Genomic DNA, 20464 nt, shown 5'->3' with positions numbered 1-20464 from the left:
CATGGATGATAAGAATGGTATGAGACTTTGGCAGAGATTTTTCACAATTTCTCCCGTTTTTTGGATCTAAAACACGGCCTATCTACAAAATATCTGTAGAGCTCTGTCAAAAACACCAAGAGATGAAACTGAAGAAGACTGAATCCTCCTCAGATTGTGTTTGTTCACGTCTCTGGGGGTGTCGTGTTTGATTTTTGACCACTCACCCTCATTCGTCTGCCTTCTAGTGTGGTTGTCACGGCACCAGAGGAGTGTGAATAGTACCGTCACCCTGGAAACCGGAGCCCATACACTTCTCTTTATATGAGTCACTGAGAAAAAGGCAGCATTTTGAATGAGAGTCGCTTTTTACATTTATGTTTTTGATCTTCTTACAAAAGCACCTTATTATACTTCACTTGTGAAAAAGTTTCTTCTACTTAGCTATTGTTGGCTAAATAAGCCAATTTACAAAATGTTTTGACGTAATCGGTCAAATTTTCTTTTAATTCCACAAAATAAATGTGATTGCTCTCCTCACAATCAAGACTTTCTTGTTTTTCACTGCCATGTCTTATAGTGTTGTGGACTAGTGCATATTTGACGCCAGACACTCTGACTTTTACTCAAGTGATACCCTTTACACCACTGCTAACGCTAACCGCGTACATATAGGGACATACATCACTAATAAACACTGTTAACTACACTATTGATGTTTACAAAAGACAAATAAAGTGGTAACTACAGATATGTATGATCAGGTAAACTGTCAGTACATCTGTATTAAAACAAAACTGATCTAAAATGAAGGCTGGTGCCAAATAACACTCCAATAACATCCAGTCCATCAAGTTTTAAAAGTGGGCTTCTACTGAGCATAACATCAAATGAACTACACAAACACAACAGTGCCCTCTGTTGACACAATAAAGCTACAGCAACCAAGGATTTCGAGAACAATAACCATCTTTTCTAAAGTGTAGATTTCAGGGCAATAATGACATTATTGTAAATTAAACTACGTGCCATCAGCTTTGTATGAGAAACGTGTGTTTTTACATTGAGGCTTGATTATAATGTTGTTATATTATTAAGTAATAATGAAATTCCTTCCATACTTATTTTATATAATTTACATTTACGTACTATGACTATTATATTAGTTTTTAATATACTATAGAATATGCAATAATATCAGCAACTGCTAAATCCTCCTAACTTAAATGTAGATGTTAAGTCAAGCCACTTTAATAAAATAATGTTTTAATTTAATGTTTGAAGGATAACCTTTCAATTCTTTCAATACTTTTTATTTCCCAACTATGGTTTTGGCCCTGACCACACAGCCATGATACAAATCTTGTTTTTCCCAGAGGAATTCCTGCAGTAGTGTTAGTCACATGCATCCATTTAAAGCTCATTCTTCACAACAGAACCGTTTGCACACAAATGCAGTTTTTAATGAATGACAGCCATTTTAGGGGTTAGGATGAAAAAAAAAACATGGTGTCGAGAAGAGCCAGAAGAAGTTGAGATCAAAAAAATTTTTAACTTGCAGCCTCAAGAACAACCCACGCTGCTGTAGAGTAGGTGTAAAAGTTCTCCGTGTAAGTGAGAGACGGATGACAAAGTGAGAGAGCGATGAATCAATGGACAGTTTGAAGTGATGCAGGAAAGAAGTGAAGCTCTGCTGATACCTGTGTTTCCCAAGCTGTTTTAGCATGTGTGTGTGTGTCAGTGCCCAGTATATAAAGAGCAGTGAACATAGCCCTGCTGTGCACACTTCACAAATGACGTCCCTGGGACACTGAAAACACGAGGACAAAGCCTAGAGTCAAACAACAGTGCAGTCAAAGACCCTTTCATTCCCACTGTCACAGATCAGCAGTGTCACAGAGGCTGCAGCCATTTATTCTCCTCACCTTGAGATGGATCACAATACAGAGAAGAGCCTACAACCAAGAATCGGTGTTCGGCATACATACTGTATATACACACAGATTTACACGAATTATCAGATTTATACATTATGCATGATCTCTACAAATTTAATCTATATAATTGAGGAACCATCTATATATATATATATATATATATATATATATATAATTCATTGAATTCAAAGTGTTTGAACCCCTATCTAATTGTGCAATGCCCAATGATATAAAATAGCACTGTTCGTTGTTCGATACCAGTGTATTGAGGGGAAAGTAAGTTTGAAGAGCTTTCAGAAGTGGGCGTTTAGTGCCAGCTGCAAGAGATGGAAGACATACGGCCAAATTTGGACTAAATGCATTTTAACTCAGCATTTGATACGCATGCATTCCATGCATTTATTCTATCACTTAACTGGGTGTGGATTCCAGTGGCACTTTGAGGCTCTTGTATAAGTAAATTGGCGGAGGTGATGAAGACATGATCTGGGTGTTTAGCAGCTGCCGCTGGTCTGGTCTGACCAAGCAGACAACTGACCCGAGCCTCAAGGACAAAAAGAGAAAGCATATACCTTTTTTTCTCATCCAGACAGACACACACACACGGCTCACTGCCAGATTGAATCTATGATTTCTTCCACCAACTGCACTTCTGCCTTTTGTTTGCACACATCACTAGTCTTTACAGTAGAATAACTCATTTCATCCATTTAATTTCACGCCACTTTGATCATCCAGTTTCACATCTCTTCATCCCATCGGCATTCTATCCATCCATCCATCCATCCATCTATCCAGCTCAGCTATCCATGTATTAGATTATCTATCCATTCATCCATCTATTAGCTTCTATAATCCATCCATCTATCATTTATCTACCCATCCATCCGTCAGTCAATCTGCCAGTCCACCCGTTTACCACTGTAAAAAAAAATATTTTCAAGATTTGTTATCACAACATTTTTTCTTTTGTCAAATCAACTTAAATAATTTATTTAGTTGAGATAACTTATTATTTTGAGTTTCTGATGATTGAATCAATCTCCTTCATTGTATTAACTCACGTTTTTCCAGTTCAATCAACTTAAAATTTTAAGGCAACCAGGTTACTTACTTTTTTCAAGTTAAACCAACAATATTTTTTGTCCATCTGTCCATCTATACATCTGCTTAACTATCGATCCGCTTATTTATCCATCATTCATTCATCCGCTTATCTATCATCCATTCATCTATCCATCTACCCAACATGTTTTTCCTTTATCAACATGCAGTAACACACTAAAGTAAAAGGTGATGCTAGTCATTTCATCAAGAGACCTTCAATAAAAACTGACCAACAGTGGTCACAGGAGACATATTTGAGACATGCTAATACCAGGTGTAAACAGGACCCTGGCATGATAAGGAGTGTTGTCAGATCCAGACTGTGGTGTGGCATGTTGTTGACAGTGAACTAAAAGAAACTTAAAAGGAGTAATCTACATAATGTCAACAGAAAGGAATCCAGCTGTTTCCTTTTAGAGCATGATGCTGACCCATGACTGAAAGACGTCTTTCACTGATGAGAGCAAGCAAGAAATAACTAAGCCATTGGTGCTAAAAGATGAGAGTTTAAGTCTAAATGAAGCATAGGGTATAGTAGATAAAAAAAGGACAATTAGTCGGGTTTTTTTTTTTTTTCAAAATTGTGCATTTTTATTGGCTTGAACTTTAAATCTCTCTCTGAAAAAAAAAAAGATCAAAAAATTAAAAATGCTGGATAATATACGTCTTGTGGATATTATACTTATAGTAGGATAACAAACGTATAGTAGACAAAAAAAGGACAATTAGTCGCTTTTTCTAAATTGTGCATTTTTATTTGCTTGAACTTTAAATCTCTCTCTGAAAAAAAAAGAAAATGCTGGATAATATACGTCTCCAAACTCAATGCGTTAGTATGCACTGTATACCTGCATAACAAGCTACTACGCCAAAAATGGCATCATATTTAATATGGTTTGAAATTTAACGAGGGTCTGTTGAGTGGCATTTGATTTGGAGTCATTTTTCCACATATAATCATTTGTCGGGAATGATGTTTAAAAAATCCATCGAAACAACCCTTTTAAAATGATAGACTGCAATTTAAAAGCACTGGCATTTCAGAAGGATCATTGATGGTGATGTTTCGAATAACAGATTGTTCAGAAACATAAATTAGTTACCAAAGGTCTAAATAAAAGCATGGTGATTTGTTATATAAGAGTTAGAAGTGAAGGCGACGTGACACCAGTTATAGGCCTCATCCTGTCATCATGTCATCGCTTTCACATACATTATAATGGGGTCCTGAAAACCAAGATCACTAATGGTAAAGATGGAGTACCCAAAGGCTGGCACACATACACACTCCTCTGTAATCATTAGCTCTACAGCTCCACAGACAAAGGGATGACAACATTCTCCAATTACACCCACTCCAGCCCTATTGAGCATCTGCTATACTTGAAGGTGTTAAATATGAAGGTGAGATAAAACCAAACCCTGTTCTATTCTTCCTGTGAAACAAATGCATGTTCAAATGCACCTTTACTAAAGGAAGCATCTTGATACGAAACTCTTCATGCCAGAGAAGCTCTTCTCCATAAATGAGCACTGCTATTGAAGGCGAGACCTGCTCTACGTCAATCTTGTCTAGCCAAAGTCTAGGCAATTGTGCAATAACACAGCATTCAACAGCATCACTGGCATGAAGTGGTTTGTGTGCTATGATCATAGTGGATAAATTTGGTGTTCTATATATAAGAATATTGCAGAATGCTGATTCTTTATTTATATTCATGGGGTGTTTTTATTTCTAAAAATATAAATGGTGAAGACAGGACTGGGATATTTTTTTTCAAGGTCTAGGAGTTACTGTGAAACATTATTTACAATTTTAGATTTTAAAATGTAATTTATTCCTGTGATGTCAAAACTGAATTTTCAGCAGTCATTAATCCAGTTAATGCTAACTGGTTCATGCTAACTGGTGCTCAATATTACTTATCACAATTGAAAACAGCTCTGCTGCTTGCTTATTTTGTGTAAACCACAATGTTTTTCAAGATTTTTCAATTAACAATGTAAAAAAAATAAAGCATTTACTTGGAAAAGAAAGTTTGTCTATATATTCACAACCAAGTGTATGGGTCAGTAAGATATCTTACACTTTTTAGAAGTTCACTAGAAACTGCACTTCAAAGTTTGGGGTCTGTAAGACGTTTTAAACAAATTGAATACCTTTATTTAGTAAGGGTGCATTAAATCTATAAAAAAGAAGAGCCTTTTCATTGTTAAATTAGTTACTTTAATATTAGTTACTTTCTACTTCAAATAAATGTTTTATATTATGTCAAGTTAGAGATTAACCTTGGTTTCTAATACCTGCTGTTACTGTAATTTATGCATCCAGTGGGCCTCAGTCTGCATGCATGTGAGCCACCCCACCGTTTCCGTGACCACAATGGCAAATAAATGACCCTATCATTACACCCAATCAAAGACAACCACATACACACGCAGTCATCCCAGCCCCCGGTAAAAGTACTGTTTGAATCTGAATGGTCAACTTGTTATTCATCTGCATGTCTACAGTATAGCCCATCTATTTACAGAGGCCCCAAACATCAATCTTTGGTCAAAATAACCTCGAATAGCAGCATAAGCAACAAGACCCCAGCTCATTTAGTTAATGAGTGGAATAAGCGTTAGCAGGAAACATAACTGCATCTGGTTAGCACTTCAAAGCACACAGGGAGAGGATACAGTGATTTCATAGAACCATGCTAATCTAGAAAGGCCCAGTTGTTATGCTCTCTTGCTCTCTTTGTACATGTCTGAGGAGCTGGGTTTGCCTCTACTTTCTCCTCCTACTGACCGCCTGAAAAGGAGACTTTACTTTAAAGGCCCATTCAATGTGCCAGACCGCCCTGATGGATTGGTTTGGCCGGGCCACTTGTTAACACACTGAAGACACTGTTATGCAGATTGAAGGTTACTGGGAGGACAGAGTCCAGCGACTCTACCTGTAGCTACAACTGCATGATTTTTAAAAAATCCTTTTTTTTTTGTCTCGGTTTCTGTGCCTTTTAAGAACTGGTCAAGCACAACAGATAAAAGTTGCCCTTTATGGCTAACTCTGGCTCAAAACATTTGGGAAAAAAATACAAAAAGCATTGAAATAATTTTTCCTCCCATGATTTTTTCCTTCACCATGTCCCTATATGGACTCTGCAGTGAGCAGAATTTCTCATTACACCTCACGCAAATACCAACACTATAACGTGGAGGAAATTCATATTTTTACCAATAATGGTGGAGTCAGTATATTTTTTTTATTGTTGCAAAAATGCTAAATTAGCATTCATGCATCATTAAGTGTGTGCTATGCTGTGTGCTATAGAAGTCACCATGGAGGACTATTGCCAACTCTAAAAAAATATTTTAAAGGGAAAACAGGGTTAGTGATTTCAGAAAAAAGAATGACAGGAACACTTCATGCATTTGAGATTGAACCACTGGTGTAAGACATTGCTGGTGGGTGACAACACCACATGTATATGTCTGCAACTTTGTCTGTTGCTGCACTCAAATTAAGAGCTTGCCTTTAACTTTGGCTTACCACTTTATTGCATCTGTTGTAAAAAAAAAAAAATTAATTTTAAAGACTCTGGCACACCAATTACACACATATTGAACCTTGCAACACAAGTGAACTGTGACTGTACATACTGTACATTTTTAATGATGAACAGACTCACAGTTGAGCTTTTAGATGCTTTGGAATTTAGACACTTAAAACCTGTTGAATGTTAATTAGCAAGAAAAAAGGCTTAAATGAGGACTGATCAACATTATCCCAGCTAAAAGGGAATTAGTTCAGAAAACATTCAGAATGAAGGCTTTTATAACTTGATGGGAATGTTAGCAAAACGTATTTGTTCTAAGAAACCATTTTGTTGGTATATTTCACCATTTACAAAAAAGAAAACAAATAGATATACTTTTTTTTACAGACGAATTCTGTATTGCACCTCTAAAATGTTTTTGGCAACCCTAAAACATGCATTTGATAATCAAGAAAGAGCATCTTCAACCTAGAGCTACATGCCGACCTGTGTAAGTGGGTCATATAAGCTGGCTGATCAGATAGCAAATACTCAAAGCACTGATGCTAATAGGGGCAGTAATGAGACTCATTAACACAAAGAAAATCAATCAAGCCAACGGCTCTCATAAATTATTCAACTAACACATCGTGTTACACATGACACCATCTTGGTTCCTTCCTTCCACATATAATGCTAGCTTATGGAGTGCAGCCTAGGTGAGCAAAAACATTAAAAAAATTACCTTCAGAAGCATCATAACATTTAGTTATTATGCATAACAAGTCTCACATATCCAGACCTAATGTCTAGTCCATAATGCTTCTTATTTCAGGCAAAAAAACAATTGCAAAATCTGTCCAGTAGTTAAACTACTCTAACTTCTTGAGTGTAAGAGTTACAAATACAAAAAAGCTTGAGTAGACATTACTATTAAACCATCTTGGTTGTATACAATGGTGGAGAAGCAGAGAAAATAGACCCCAGCTCCAGCAGATATTCCAACCATTTCATTAATATTTAGAAATGTATGAATATTTCAGGACATTTTAGGGTTTGCAGATGTTAAAAGTGTTGGAATAGGAGTTGATAGATGGCCTTTTCACGTTCACCAATTCATAAGACCCCTGCTCTACTCTAGTACTTTTAAGCAAGTCCCAATATGACAGATTAGTTAATTTGATGACCATCTTGGTGATGTCATTTTACATATTACAACAACATATACCATTCATTTTCCTACACATGGTGCATCTCCCAGTGATGTGGAAAGTTACTTTTTAAAAGTAATACATAACAACATTGCACTAGGCTACTCCTTAAAAAAAGTAACTAATTGCGTTACTTAGTTACTTTCTATGGAAAGTAATGCATTTAGTTACTTTTATGTTTTCTCATCTGGGTAGGCCTTTCTTGTTTGTTTGTTTTTTTAAAACAAACAAGCTCAAACAAACCTTTCAGCTATTTGGATGCAGTAAGAATGGGACGCAGCTCAAAACTTTTACTTTAGCAGTAAAAACACAAATATGAGGTTTATATAAATTCCATTTTGCTTATTATTCTAGTAATAATTGTGACTAGACAGTGTGTGTATGATATAAATGCATGCTTGGACACCTGCAAGCTCTGTCTACATCCAGAACATGGTGACATTTTACTCAAACTCAGTCTCACTCTCTCTCTTTCAAAGACACAAACAAACAGCAATCTGCATTCAAATATGCCTTTCCACGGTCTTCATAAAAATCTTTAGGAGCTGCTGTTGTGTAAGAGACCCCATAGTGTGCTATATGTCTCCCACTAACACACAAAGCAGTGTGAGTAGAAAAGAAAATCTAAAGAAAAGAACATGTCTTTAAATTTGTCTGGAAGACCTAGTTTTACTGTAGGACTGCAAAAGACAGGCAATTAAGGGCACATTCCAGAGCTGACTGTTGCCCTGTAATAGTTTACAGCAATGGAGAGCAGGCAGATCAGTTCTTTTTACTCTCCATCCCATTAACCCCTTTCCTCTATAAGCATTCCTTGCCTTCTAAAGCAGATAGAGAAGGGCAACATGCTAACAAGTTGATCTGATTTGGCTAGACAGAGTTTTTCATTGACGCTGCTATCACTACTAGCCATTTCTCTGCTGTCTGTTAGCTGTCACATCACTTCAGCTAATCCAGCCAATGTTCGGTTATCCGGGAGTGACGCGCGGTGGTGCTTTACTAAGATGGTGACGGCCGGCTCTGACCATTTCAGGCTTCAAAAATGCTCTTTAGAAGCTTACGGGTGACATCACAAACATGTCCATTTTTTTAACAGTTTATGGTTTGATTGGGGGTAATTGAGAAATAATGGGGAAAGTTACGTGAGATTAGGCAATGCCTCATGGTGCTATATTCAATTATGACTGGATACGATTGGTTTGTGATAAATCCCGCCTCTTGTTTTCGTGCACATTCTCGAATCAGCCTGAATGAAGAAAATTATAGCATTAATGGGAAGACTAATTAAGTAGACAACTCAGCCACTTCAATATGACCGCTTTATGTCACATCAAAATCAAACTTGAAAAGGCCTGAAAACATGATGACTGTGGGTTTTTTTTAGTGAGCAATAATCTTCATGTCTGTGATCAGTGCGTACTGTGCAAACTTCATGACTGCTGAAAATAAGTTGACTATTAAAACGAAAAGCTGAACATTAGTTCACAAATAATATATATATAATATATAATATTTGGGAGGATCTGTTGACAGAAATGCAATATCAAATAGGCCTACATGAATATGTTTTCAGTGGTGTATAAAGACCTTACTTAATGAACCGTTATATTGTTATTACCTTAGAATGAGCCATTTCTATCTACATAGACCATGGGTCGGGTGCCCTTACATTGAAATGCGCCGACATGTTTCTACGGTGGCCCTAAATGGACAAACGAATTTTGTTACTATTTTGTTCTTCATGGAAAGAAGCTAGCTAAATTCAGAAAATTAAACACTGACACATGATGAACAATTAACAATAATATTCGCAATAACATTGTTTTACTAAATAATAAAGTAAACCTAATTTCTTAATTTATCTTTGTAGAGAAACATCATTGCTGAACTGGCTACTCTCTGCTGTCTCAGATGATGACAATTCTACTGAATCCTCTTATAATGACTCTATCTAAAGGCAAAGAACCTCAACTTTTCCACTTAACATTTCAAGAGCTGAAATGTTGATGCCATCCAATACGGACCAAAAACAGCAACAACAAAACTTAAAAAACTACTCACTGTTCACCAAAATCTGTGTTATGGGCTCTCCTGCACCAAAAGTCAAGATAACATACATAATGCCTGAAGTAAAATAAGAAAAAGTATGTTTAGGACCAGCAAGTTGGGGCCTCACCTCCATTTATGCAGAACGAAGCCAGGACACTGCTCTCCACATTTGGTACAAGATTGTCCTCTTTCTAGGCCATGAAGCACAGGCTGCAGAGGTTAAGAGATACAAGAGTTAAAGGCATGTTATGTTGTACATCTGTGGACAATACATTGTTATACAAAAATTAAAGTTCCCATGAAATTTTGTTTAGGCTCAGAACCCAAATTAGCCGGGTGTCAATTATTCCGATGAATTTTTTTGATGTGTTGTCACAAATAAAAAAATAAAAAATCTGTCACAGTATCGCTTTCATCATTTTCATTTTCAAACGTGTATTGTCAAGATCAGTTTAAATTAGAAAATAGTGAACAAAATTTTGTAATATGACAATATAAACATGACACCTATCACTTTGGAGGAGGAGCTCCCAAAAAAGGGTCATGAAACCCCCAAACACATTTTTTTGAGATGTGAACATGTACTTTAAGTACAGTTCGCATAAGGCATTGTTTTCACGAGTTTCACAAACAACACAGTTTTCAAATAAAAACGGGAAACTTTTTAAGCATTTTTGGCTGTTCATTTAAACGACAACAGTGTTTTGGGGGGGCCTGAAAACGTTTGAAAACTAAGCCAGTTGAGATCTACCTACCTGCAGAGTCCAGATCTAACCCTGATCCAACTGTCTGTAAAGAGCTCCTCCATATAGGCCTAAAACTACCATATTTGAAACATGTGATTTTTAAAGGGACTGTTATTGACACAGGCCTAATACTAAGATTACACAATAAACCATAATCACACACATGTCAACGATCACATTCCATTTTGACTGATGATTCACATAAAATTGTACATTTTAAAGTAGGCTGTATTAGCCTACATTAAAAAGAGAATACACATTTTATAATAAAATTAAATTACTTAATGTTTACAACTATTGGGTCTTATTGAGTAGGTTACAGGTTGTGAGTAGGCTAACGTTACAGGCTAAAGTTGTGACCAGGAAAAAAAACATTTTCATGAACTTTTTAATATTCTTCAGAAAAGGCAAGCTTCTCATTTAGTTCTCATAAGGAATTAAAATTAATTCATTTCATACAGAAACACGTCTGCTCAAATTTTGTAATATTACTGCAGCTGATATCACATTTGTGGTGAATAATTAATTTTAAAATGCAATGTTTATATATTAATGCAATACAATAAATATATAGCGAATAAAATGCAATGAGAGAAATGTTTTGAAACTGCAATGTTTTGCCAAATGTTTTGAAACAGCAAAAGCCCGTTGTGGTTTAGGACTGGTATCAAACCTGTCTGATGTAGAATGTAAACTTCACACATCACAGAGCAGCTCCAACGTTTTATTACATTTAACGCCTTTTCGGTTCCGTCCAAATAACTCATTGAGCCCATTCATGTCTTTCTGCTGCACGTGGAGTAACTGCGTAAAAATGCTAATCTTTAAAATGTAAACAGCCCTTACCGCTTTACTCACCGACCGGCTAGAGTTTCTCTTCTTACTGCTTCGACCAAACATGACAATGTGAGGAAATTAATCTCAAAGCGTATTGCAACGGGTCGCCGACTCAATAGGTTGAAATGTTCATCACCGCTATCTCTCTCCCTCCCTCTCTCTCTCTCGGCCCGTCCCATCAGTTTTTGTGTGAGCTTGTGAATGAAATTACTGCATTTCCGGACACGCCAGCGCTTTTTTTTTTTTTTTTTTTTATCAAACCCAGCCTAAATACCAGGTACATAACATTTAGCCTATTGCTAAATGGTTGAGAGACCTTTTCTCAAATTGCACTTAAACCACATATTTCGGTGTAATTCTTTCAAAAGTTTTCAGTCTCAGACTAAAAATATTTTTGACAAAAACCGAGATAAACCAGGTCTTATGTATAATAAATTGTGAATGTGAATTGTGTAATTTGATATAGGCCCAATACAAGTTTTTCAGTCTAATTAGAGTTTGTTTCCAAATTTGTTGATGGTTTAAAATTACCATTTGTTTAGCATTTTTATATATCTTTTTAATGAAATTGGAGTAGCGATGGGAGATGATACTATTTTAATATGTTTAAAGCTAAAGGTGCTCTAAGCGATGTCGGGTGACGTGGCTTCTTGTTGACATTAAAGTAGCCTATTTTCAAACAAAATGGAGGCTATAGATAGACCCTCCCTCCTCCTAATCTGCACTGACCCCTCCAAACCCCACCCCCCAGGGCCTTCTTGTCAGTTATTGGCTGGAACAAATTGTTATGTTTCGTGGAGCAGGTTGCCACAGTTTGTTTTTGTTGCCATTTGTGGAGCCTGGGTTCTCTGCATAGACCGCGTTTTTTACAGTGTGTTTAGGGGACAGGCAGCTAGCGGATAGTGAAGATGATTGCTGTTTGTGACAAAAAATGTTTTGGCCTAAAAAACGTGACATCGCTTAGAGCACCTTTAAATAACATAATAGGCTACATGTTACCCTGACTGCGTCAGACTTTGTACTTCTGCTGAGAGCCTTGACGCAGACGCACCGAGTTTAAGATTGTATTTTAGGTTATAGGGAAATCGAAAACGACCGTGGATATGGAGACATGGAATGCACGCAATTCACTCTTTTGTGGAGAATATTTCCGGGATTTGCAAACTGAAGCCTGAACAAGAAGAGTGTTTGTTAAACACTCTTGATGTGATGTTGTGGCCCTTGGGAAAAGTTGAATTTATCAACTATTACCGATCGTCAGCGAGAAACTGGGCAGGCCAAAGGTCGGCAAGGCGATAGTTGTGATTGTGTCCCCCTTGGTTGCACTCATGGAGGATCAGGTTAAGGAGGCAGCAAAATTTGGTCAGCCATGTTCCGGTATTTCGCTCGATGGTTTTGTTTTCGCTTCATACATGTTTATAGTGAAAGTTTGATGCGGCTGCTGGCGAATAAAACACTTTTCAATTATGCCATTCCAGACTCACACATTCTGTGAAGTAGCAGAGTTTGGCATTACCAGGATACATGTATGCTTAAAATTTAAATGTATGCAGTTTAAAATATAAATTTTAAATCTATATACATTATGGTGGAAAACAATTAAATTTTTCTCAAATTGAAGAGCAAAGTACAACGGACACCCTACACTAAGAAGAAAAGGTTCTATATAGAACCTTAAAGGGACAGTTCACCCAAAAATAAAACATTTGTCATCATTCATCATACCCACATGTTTTTTTTTTCATCTGTTGACCATCTTTTTTTGCATCTCAGCTCCTCATACGTTCCCTCCAAAAGCATTCAAGTTCATTGCGACAACGAAGCAACTATTCACTGCATTAACAGAGGTCGTTCACGCTCACCTGCATTAATGCCACTCCTCAGATGCTTCATCTGGATCTCTGCCTGTGATCAGTTCATATTAAAAGCAAAACACGTCCCAGGTGCTCTCAACCGAATCGCTGACTCTCTTTCCCATGTCTCTTTTCAGAAATTCAGGACGCTGGCTCCAAAAGCAGACCCCATTTCAAACCCAGTACCTCACTATTATCTACTAATCTTCCAATAAACTATCCGCTAAAATCCCTTCTGGACACGTCAATCGATTCCATCATCCAAGCAGTTTCACCCAGAATGTTCCAAACATATTATACCAAGTGGAAATCTTTCAAATCATTTCACCTTTCTCACAACCTGCCGTTTCCCAAATTCTCTCTTCTAACCGTTACCTTTTTCTTTTCATATCTCACCTCAATAGAGTTAAAGGTCTCCAAGCCGTATCCATAAAATCCATTGTTAGTAAGCAGGCAATCAGGGTGTGAAAATTGGCAGCCTGAGGTTTATCTAGGTGGATGTGGAAGTCACCAAGAATTATGAGAGGAGTACCATCTTCAGGGAAGAATGAGGGTAGCACAACAAGCTCCTCCAAGAAACTGCCAAGTTGACCTGGGGGACGATACACTACAAAACTCTAAAATGGATTTTAATAGGACTAGTGATGGTAAATGAATGTGATTTAAATGAGCAGTTGTCACACAGAGGTGGTAAAGGATAAAATTTCCAGTCATTTGAGATAAATAGACCAGTACCTCCACCCCTTCCGGTCAGACAAAGAGTGTGTGAGAAAGTGAAGTTAGTGGAGAGGGCAGCAGGTGTGATAGTGTCCTCTGGTCAGATTCAGGTCTCAGTCAGGGCCAATAGACAGAGACCTGAATGACTTGAAAAAGATGTAATGAAATCAGCTTTGTTTACAGCGGACTGGCAGGTTCAGAGACCAATAGGAAAAGAGAATAAAGTATTAGAAGACATCGGAACGGTACGGATTGTTAGGATTGCACCGCCTCCAACGTGTGACATTTGATTCACGTGTATTAGTAATAGTAGGGATTTGAAAACATGTAGTTTAAAGGAGCTAACAAACAGAAAGATCAGGTGAAAAGTCGTGGAAAAGCACCAAAGCGTGCCGTACCAAACTGAACCGTACCATGCAGTGGAAAAGCACCATTAGAAGAATGAGTCGTCATGGTGACTGTAAACATTGCTTGTGTCAAATTCTGGGTGCTTCACCTGTAAAACTCAGTCTTCAAGGCCTCAAATATACAAAAGAGGCCACATTAAAGAGCTATAAATCCCTTTACTCTGAAGGATTTATAGCTCTTTTATGTGGCCTATTTTGTATTTAGTGTAGTTTGTTTAGTTCGCCCTGAAAACTCACCCTCGTGTTGTTCTAAACCTGTATGAATTCTTTGTTCAGTTGAACACATATATTTTAAATAATGTTGGTAACCAAGTCAATGGTTACTGTCAACTGTTTGATCTAAAAATGTCTAAATTTCTTCAAATGTGCACGCCTTATAAGAGGTGAATTGATACAAATTCACTTACAAAAATGCTTCAGCCATTCAGAGTATAAATACAGCATCAACAGCAAACTGCTATATTATCTTGGAATACCCTCAAAGCATTAAATGACTCTTCAAAGTAAAGTAGCTCGATACCAGCAGCTAAAAAGACTCCCCACACAATGACAGCTCTTTCTCCATGCTTCAGATGCATTATTATTACATTTCTCAGATTTTCGAAGACAGCACTCTGGATCATCACCATGCAACTCATGTCTCATTGTGATTCATCACTCCACACAACTCTGCTGAAGCAAACTTCCAATATTCTGCCAAAAACTTCATTCTGTCTTTGACGTTTTTTGTTTTTTTTTGTTTTTTTTCTGAGTTTAGTGCATTTGCTTTCTTTTCTTTTTCCGGTTACACTTTATTTTAAGATGACAGTTACATTGTACTCAATCAATAAGAACTGGGTAATATTAATGAATAACTAATGTACATGTGCTTACTATTAAGTTATGGTTGGTTTAAGGATAGTTAATTGTAATTATGCATAATTTACTGTTATTAGTAAGTACATGTAGTGTGTAACTACATCTCATTAAAACAGTGTTACCAATTTTGCTAATTTCCTGACCAATAATTTGTGGTTAAGACAATTAAAAGCTTAGCATCTAGCAATTTGGGGCGTGCCCTTTTTCTAAGAAAAGTAAGAAATGTTCCTTAAGCATTAAATTAGCATATTAGAACGATTTCCGAAGGATCACGTGAAAGGAGTAATGATACTGGAGTAATGATGCTGAAAATTCAACTTTGACAACAGGAATAAATTACATTTTAAAATACATTAAAATAGAAAAAGTTATTTAAAATTGTAATATTGGTTCACACAATGTGTTTTTACTATGTTTTTGATCAAATAAATCCAACCTTGGCAAATAGACTTCTTTTAAAGAAACAAATCACACTTGAACAAGTAAATATTCCTTTCATATTCAGTTAATTGGATTAGTCTGAAACCAAACATCCTTTTGAAAACTATAATGATGTGTTAGCACCAGTAATATTAGCACCACCGAATAGTCAGAATTCCACTTTCTTGGACATAACACGTTCCATTCCAAACAATGCTAAACACAGAAGACTGTGTGTTCTGTACTGGGACGGTTCTTTCATTTAGGCTCACTCTGCTTATATTGGTTTCTTTGGAATTTTAGAATAAAACAGATTTTAAAAAAAGACATAAATAAAAGGTACGATAGTCTGCAATGAACATATCTTCTAATATGATGTGTTTAAAAACAAAACAAAATTCTAACTTAACTTAAATTCTAACTTACATTTTTTAGCATTAATATTTTCCCAACTGTTTGAACTGTTTCCCAAAAGTTTGTGGTAAGTTATACTTTAAAGAAATCAATACTTCTATTCAGCAAGGATGTATTAAACTGATCAAAAGTGGCAGTAAAACATTTATGATGTTACACAAGATTTAAAATAATTATTGTTCTTTGGACCTTTCTATTCATCAAATAATCCTGAGGGAAAAAAACATAAAGCAGCACATCTGTTTACAACAATGATTATAAAAAGAAATGGCAGCATATCAGAATGTTTTCTGATGGATCATGTGACACACTGAAGACTGGAGTAACACTGCTGAAAATTCAGCTTGCCATCACAGGAATAATTTATTTTTTATATATCTTCACAATTGTAATCATATTTCTGAATTATACTGTTTTACTGTATTTTTGATCACATAAATGCATATTTGGTGAGCATAGGAGAGTTTAATAAGAAAAATCTTAATGACCCCAAACTTTGAACAGTATAAACACATGATCCAGTAAAGCCAAAGAAGGTAAGTCTACAGTATACAGGAATGTCAAAACTCCTTGTTTCACAAATTAAGTGTATGGGACCTAAGAAATAATATACATAACATGTTCAAAACAAGTGTAGGTCATAATCTTACAGAAACTATATCGGTCTTATAAAATTTGACATTTTAAATAAATAAAAAAGATGTTCTTTGCTTTCACCAATGATAGACATGAGTCTACGTGAGAGAACCACTCAAACTTACATTCACAGAAATTAAAATTGACAGTAATATTTAGAAATAGATCACACACTTCCCTGCTGTTTGTCGGCAGACCTGACCAGTACACTTGCATCTTGAAACTTCAACAAGAAATCCTAAACTAGAGGAGGGAGTGCATTTTCCACAATAACCAACACGTATCCCAAAAACTCTACTGCCATCCTATGGATACAAGAAAACCTGCATGCCAAGTTTTCTTATGTGTTTTTAATATACAGTATATACTCATGCTAATTCTGCTAACAATGTTGAAAGAATCATTTAGAGATTTTTGTAACCCATGTGCATGACTTCCAAACCAGAGCTCTTTATTTATAAAATTGGATCATTTTGAACTGGATTCTTAGTCTCTTCTGATTTCAAGAAGGACACCAGCTGCTCAATTGTTTAACAGGACATTTGTACAAAATAAGATGGATGAGGTAGATGACGTTCTGTAGTTGCTTGAAAACAAATTGTAAGCCAAAAAGGGACAACACACTATTCAGTCATGCAGCCGCAGGTGCCACACTGCCAGAAACAGCACACGGTCTGGTGAACTTTCACACATTTTACTCTTATCATTCATCTGGTGTGCATTAGAAGTATATATCTCCCCAAGATACATTGTGGTCAAATTACAAGAAACTATTTTATCTTAAAAGAAAAAATTACAACATCCTAATGCAATGGTTGGGGAAATGTTTTGACCAAAGAGTTCTCTTGTCAAAGCACCAGTTTCAATAAAAGGATATGTTTCAACCCAGTCACTTTTTATATGCCTAATGCCTGGCAAAACAACTATTGATTTTTGTCAAAGAGCCAGGTTTGGCTCACGAGATATAGGTTCCTGTGCTATAAGGTATATTTTGTGTGTGTGTGTTTGTGGTGTAGTGTGTTTGTTCTTGCTGAATGGTTTACTGTTGGCTGTGAAACAAATTTCCCCTTGTGGATAATAAAGTTGACCTAACCTAAAATTAGCCTATGATTTACTCACCCTCAATCAAGCCATCCTAGGTGTATTTGACATTTTTCTTTCAAACGAATACAATCGGAGTTATATTAAAAAATGTCCTGGCTCTTCCAAGCTTTTGGCATTGAATTGCTGTTTAGTCCATTAAAGTGCATGTTTGTCCATTTCACACGGCTAGTATGGGGGGTTCATAAAGGCTTTCTGAAGCGAAACTATGGGTTTGTGTAAGAAAAATATCCATATTTAAAACTTTATCGACTAAAATAATTAGCTTCCGGCAGATGGCCGTACGGATTGATTTACGGTGGAAGAGAAAATGACCTGTTGACCTGATGCAACCATGAGCCATTGGCGAACGTAAAAGATTGACAGTTTTTGACAGATTGTATTTGATACAAAACTATATAGACTAAATTAAAGGGAAAAAGTCAGAACTGAAACTACTTTCATAGGCTTACAACTTTCCTGCGGTTGTTAATCGATATGCGTTTGTTAAAAAATCAAAGTATTCTTTAAAAAAATATTTTTTAAAGAAAACTGGTATTTTTATTTATCCTGTATTTATTAGTGATATTTTAAAATAAGTAGTTAGCTATTATTTATTATTAGGTTTCTGACACACTAGTGACACCTAGAAGAATTACAGGAAATACAGAATATTGTGCAAATGCCTCTTTCCCAATAGTATCTGTCTGATACTTGATTATGACAAAAGTCGTATGCATAAAACATTTTTTTCTTCTTTTTTATTTTCTGGTAGCAGTGTCTCTTCAGTATTCATTTTTATTAGAGGTGTGCCTCCATATGTAGTCTAGTGTATATTATATCCATGATAAAAAATAACAGCATTTAGCACTAGAACCTTGACTTGAATAATAACTTAGGTCCAGACATAGACAGATAAATGGACAAATGTAGAATCGTCATTCATGAAAAGAATAAATTAGGCAACATCTGTACAACATGCATTTACATTTTAATAATGGCAAGTGACCACTCCAGGGGCTATTTAATGTGTTGTGTTGCTGGCATGTGTTGTGGGACACAGACTGAGTAGCTAAAAGTTCCAAAAGCTTTTCTTTGCCCTTGCTGCGATGTAAAAAAGTTCATGCAACGTTAATTTTTAAGGCAACATTAACTTATTAGACCGTAAAAAAAAAAAAACTATTGCTTACTTAACTTTAAGCGAGGACGAATAGATTATCAACTCTAGAAACAATACCAAAATGTGTTACAAAAAGTGAATGAAAATGAGTGACAGACTTCAATTTAAACGGTTATCTCTTGAAAATATTCTTACCGTTGTTTCTCTCTATGGCTCTGGTTATCTCTAAAGTCTAACCATAGGCTCAAAACCATAGCTCAAAATCATAAACGAGCCGCCATGTTGCCAACAACATCTCGTTCTGACATATCGTGTGATTTGGGCACCTTCAAGTTACGCCTGGCTCTGGTTACGCCCAACTTCAAGTTACGCCCCCTTTTGCAGTCCGCAGACAAACCCATCATCTCCCCTTTCGCGGGTTGTTCTTCTTTTTTCCCCTCATTATTCACTCACGGGTACTGCTTGTGACGGCAGGTCTCAACGTCTCAACAGGTAAATGTAGGCAACTTTCATGTAAGGTCCAACATATTAAGAAAATATTTAGCTGTGTTACTAAGTGCAATGATGAGAGTAAGCAAGTGAGTAACGTTAGCTAAATCGAAAGTTTAGGCATCGGCGGTTTTTTTTTTTTTTTTGACACGACGCACCACATACATCACCGCTCGCCACATCATATGTTCTCTTTCAATATATATAATGTTGTATTCTAGACTTCACGAGTTTGTTAGATTGTCACTTTATTTCCAAATTGTGAAGAAGTTTGCGTTGGAAAGTCAGTATTCTTGCTATCTACTATGCTATGGACATCGGACAGCACTGTAACAATCTCACGAGTCTTCATCTAACGTTAGTCTGTTGCTATGCAAATTAAAAAATATAAAATTTTAATATTTTTAATTTAATATAGCAACATTAAAGATTAAAGAACAATAAATGAATGAACGAGGGCCGTGACTTATCTAAAATAATATATAGGCCTAGCAAAATTTTTGTTACTTGGCTTATAATGATCATTTCTTTAAGTCCACTCTTGTAAAGGTTGAGAGACCATGTGTGTAGTTTCTTCGACACTGGCAATCTTCTCTCCTGCTTGGGTTGGATGGGCACTGTGTGGTCCATCAGCCTGGACAACAACACAAACAAGGGAATGTTGTTTACAGTATATTCTTGCAGTGAAAGTCAAATGGGTAGCCTCGCTAACTTAACTTAAAATATTAATTTAACCTTTGTTACACATCTTATATTTTTAATAGAAAAAAAATTGTAACATGCACTAGTCAATATTTAATATTTCAATTGCAGAGACACCTGTATCCGAAGACCTCAGAGAAGTTATCTTCTTCTCCAATGATCAATGTGATATACTCCTCAGGAGAGTTCATATCTGAACACATCTTAAAAACAGAAGAGGTAAGCAAAAATGTCATATTTTTAAAGTTACAAGTTCTCTTCAATCAGGAATTATTCCTTTTTATTGTGCCATAAAACAAAGTTAACTTAATTTGGAAAATAGCAGAGCTGCATGTTAAGTCAATAGGATGTAAATGAGACTGTTTAAAATTCACT

The 20464-nt window shown here is 36.2% G+C and overlaps 1 protein-coding gene across 2 annotated transcripts in view; it reads right to left on the bottom strand.

Annotated features, from left to right (window-relative positions):
• The window catches only part of prickle2b (prickle homolog 2b), a 91641-nt gene extending 80087 nt beyond the window's left edge, over nucleotides 1-11554 (bottom strand). Inside the window, exons 1-2 of one of the 2 annotated variants that reach the window (XM_039673476.2) lie at nucleotides 11403-11554; nucleotides 9938-10020 (exon numbers count right to left, since the gene is read on the bottom strand). In XM_039673476.2, coding sequence (XP_039529410.1) covers nucleotides 9938-10020; nucleotides 11403-11456 — 137 coding nt within the window. In that variant the 5' untranslated portion in view covers nucleotides 11457-11554. The remainder of the gene's footprint in view (nucleotides 1-9937; nucleotides 10021-11402) is intronic. The other variant, XM_039673477.2, reaches the window with a different exon arrangement.
• Nucleotides 11555-20464: the final 8910 nt, after the last annotated feature.

The sequence above is a fragment of the Pimephales promelas genome, chromosome 21 (genome assembly GCF_988280905.1).
Source record: "Pimephales promelas chromosome 21, fPimPro1.hap1.1, whole genome shotgun sequence".
Lineage (NCBI taxonomy): Eukaryota > Metazoa > Chordata > Actinopteri > Cypriniformes > Leuciscidae > Pimephales > Pimephales promelas.
The sequence above is the reverse complement of the archived record's forward strand: the minus strand, read 5'-3'. Positions and strand labels throughout refer to the sequence as shown.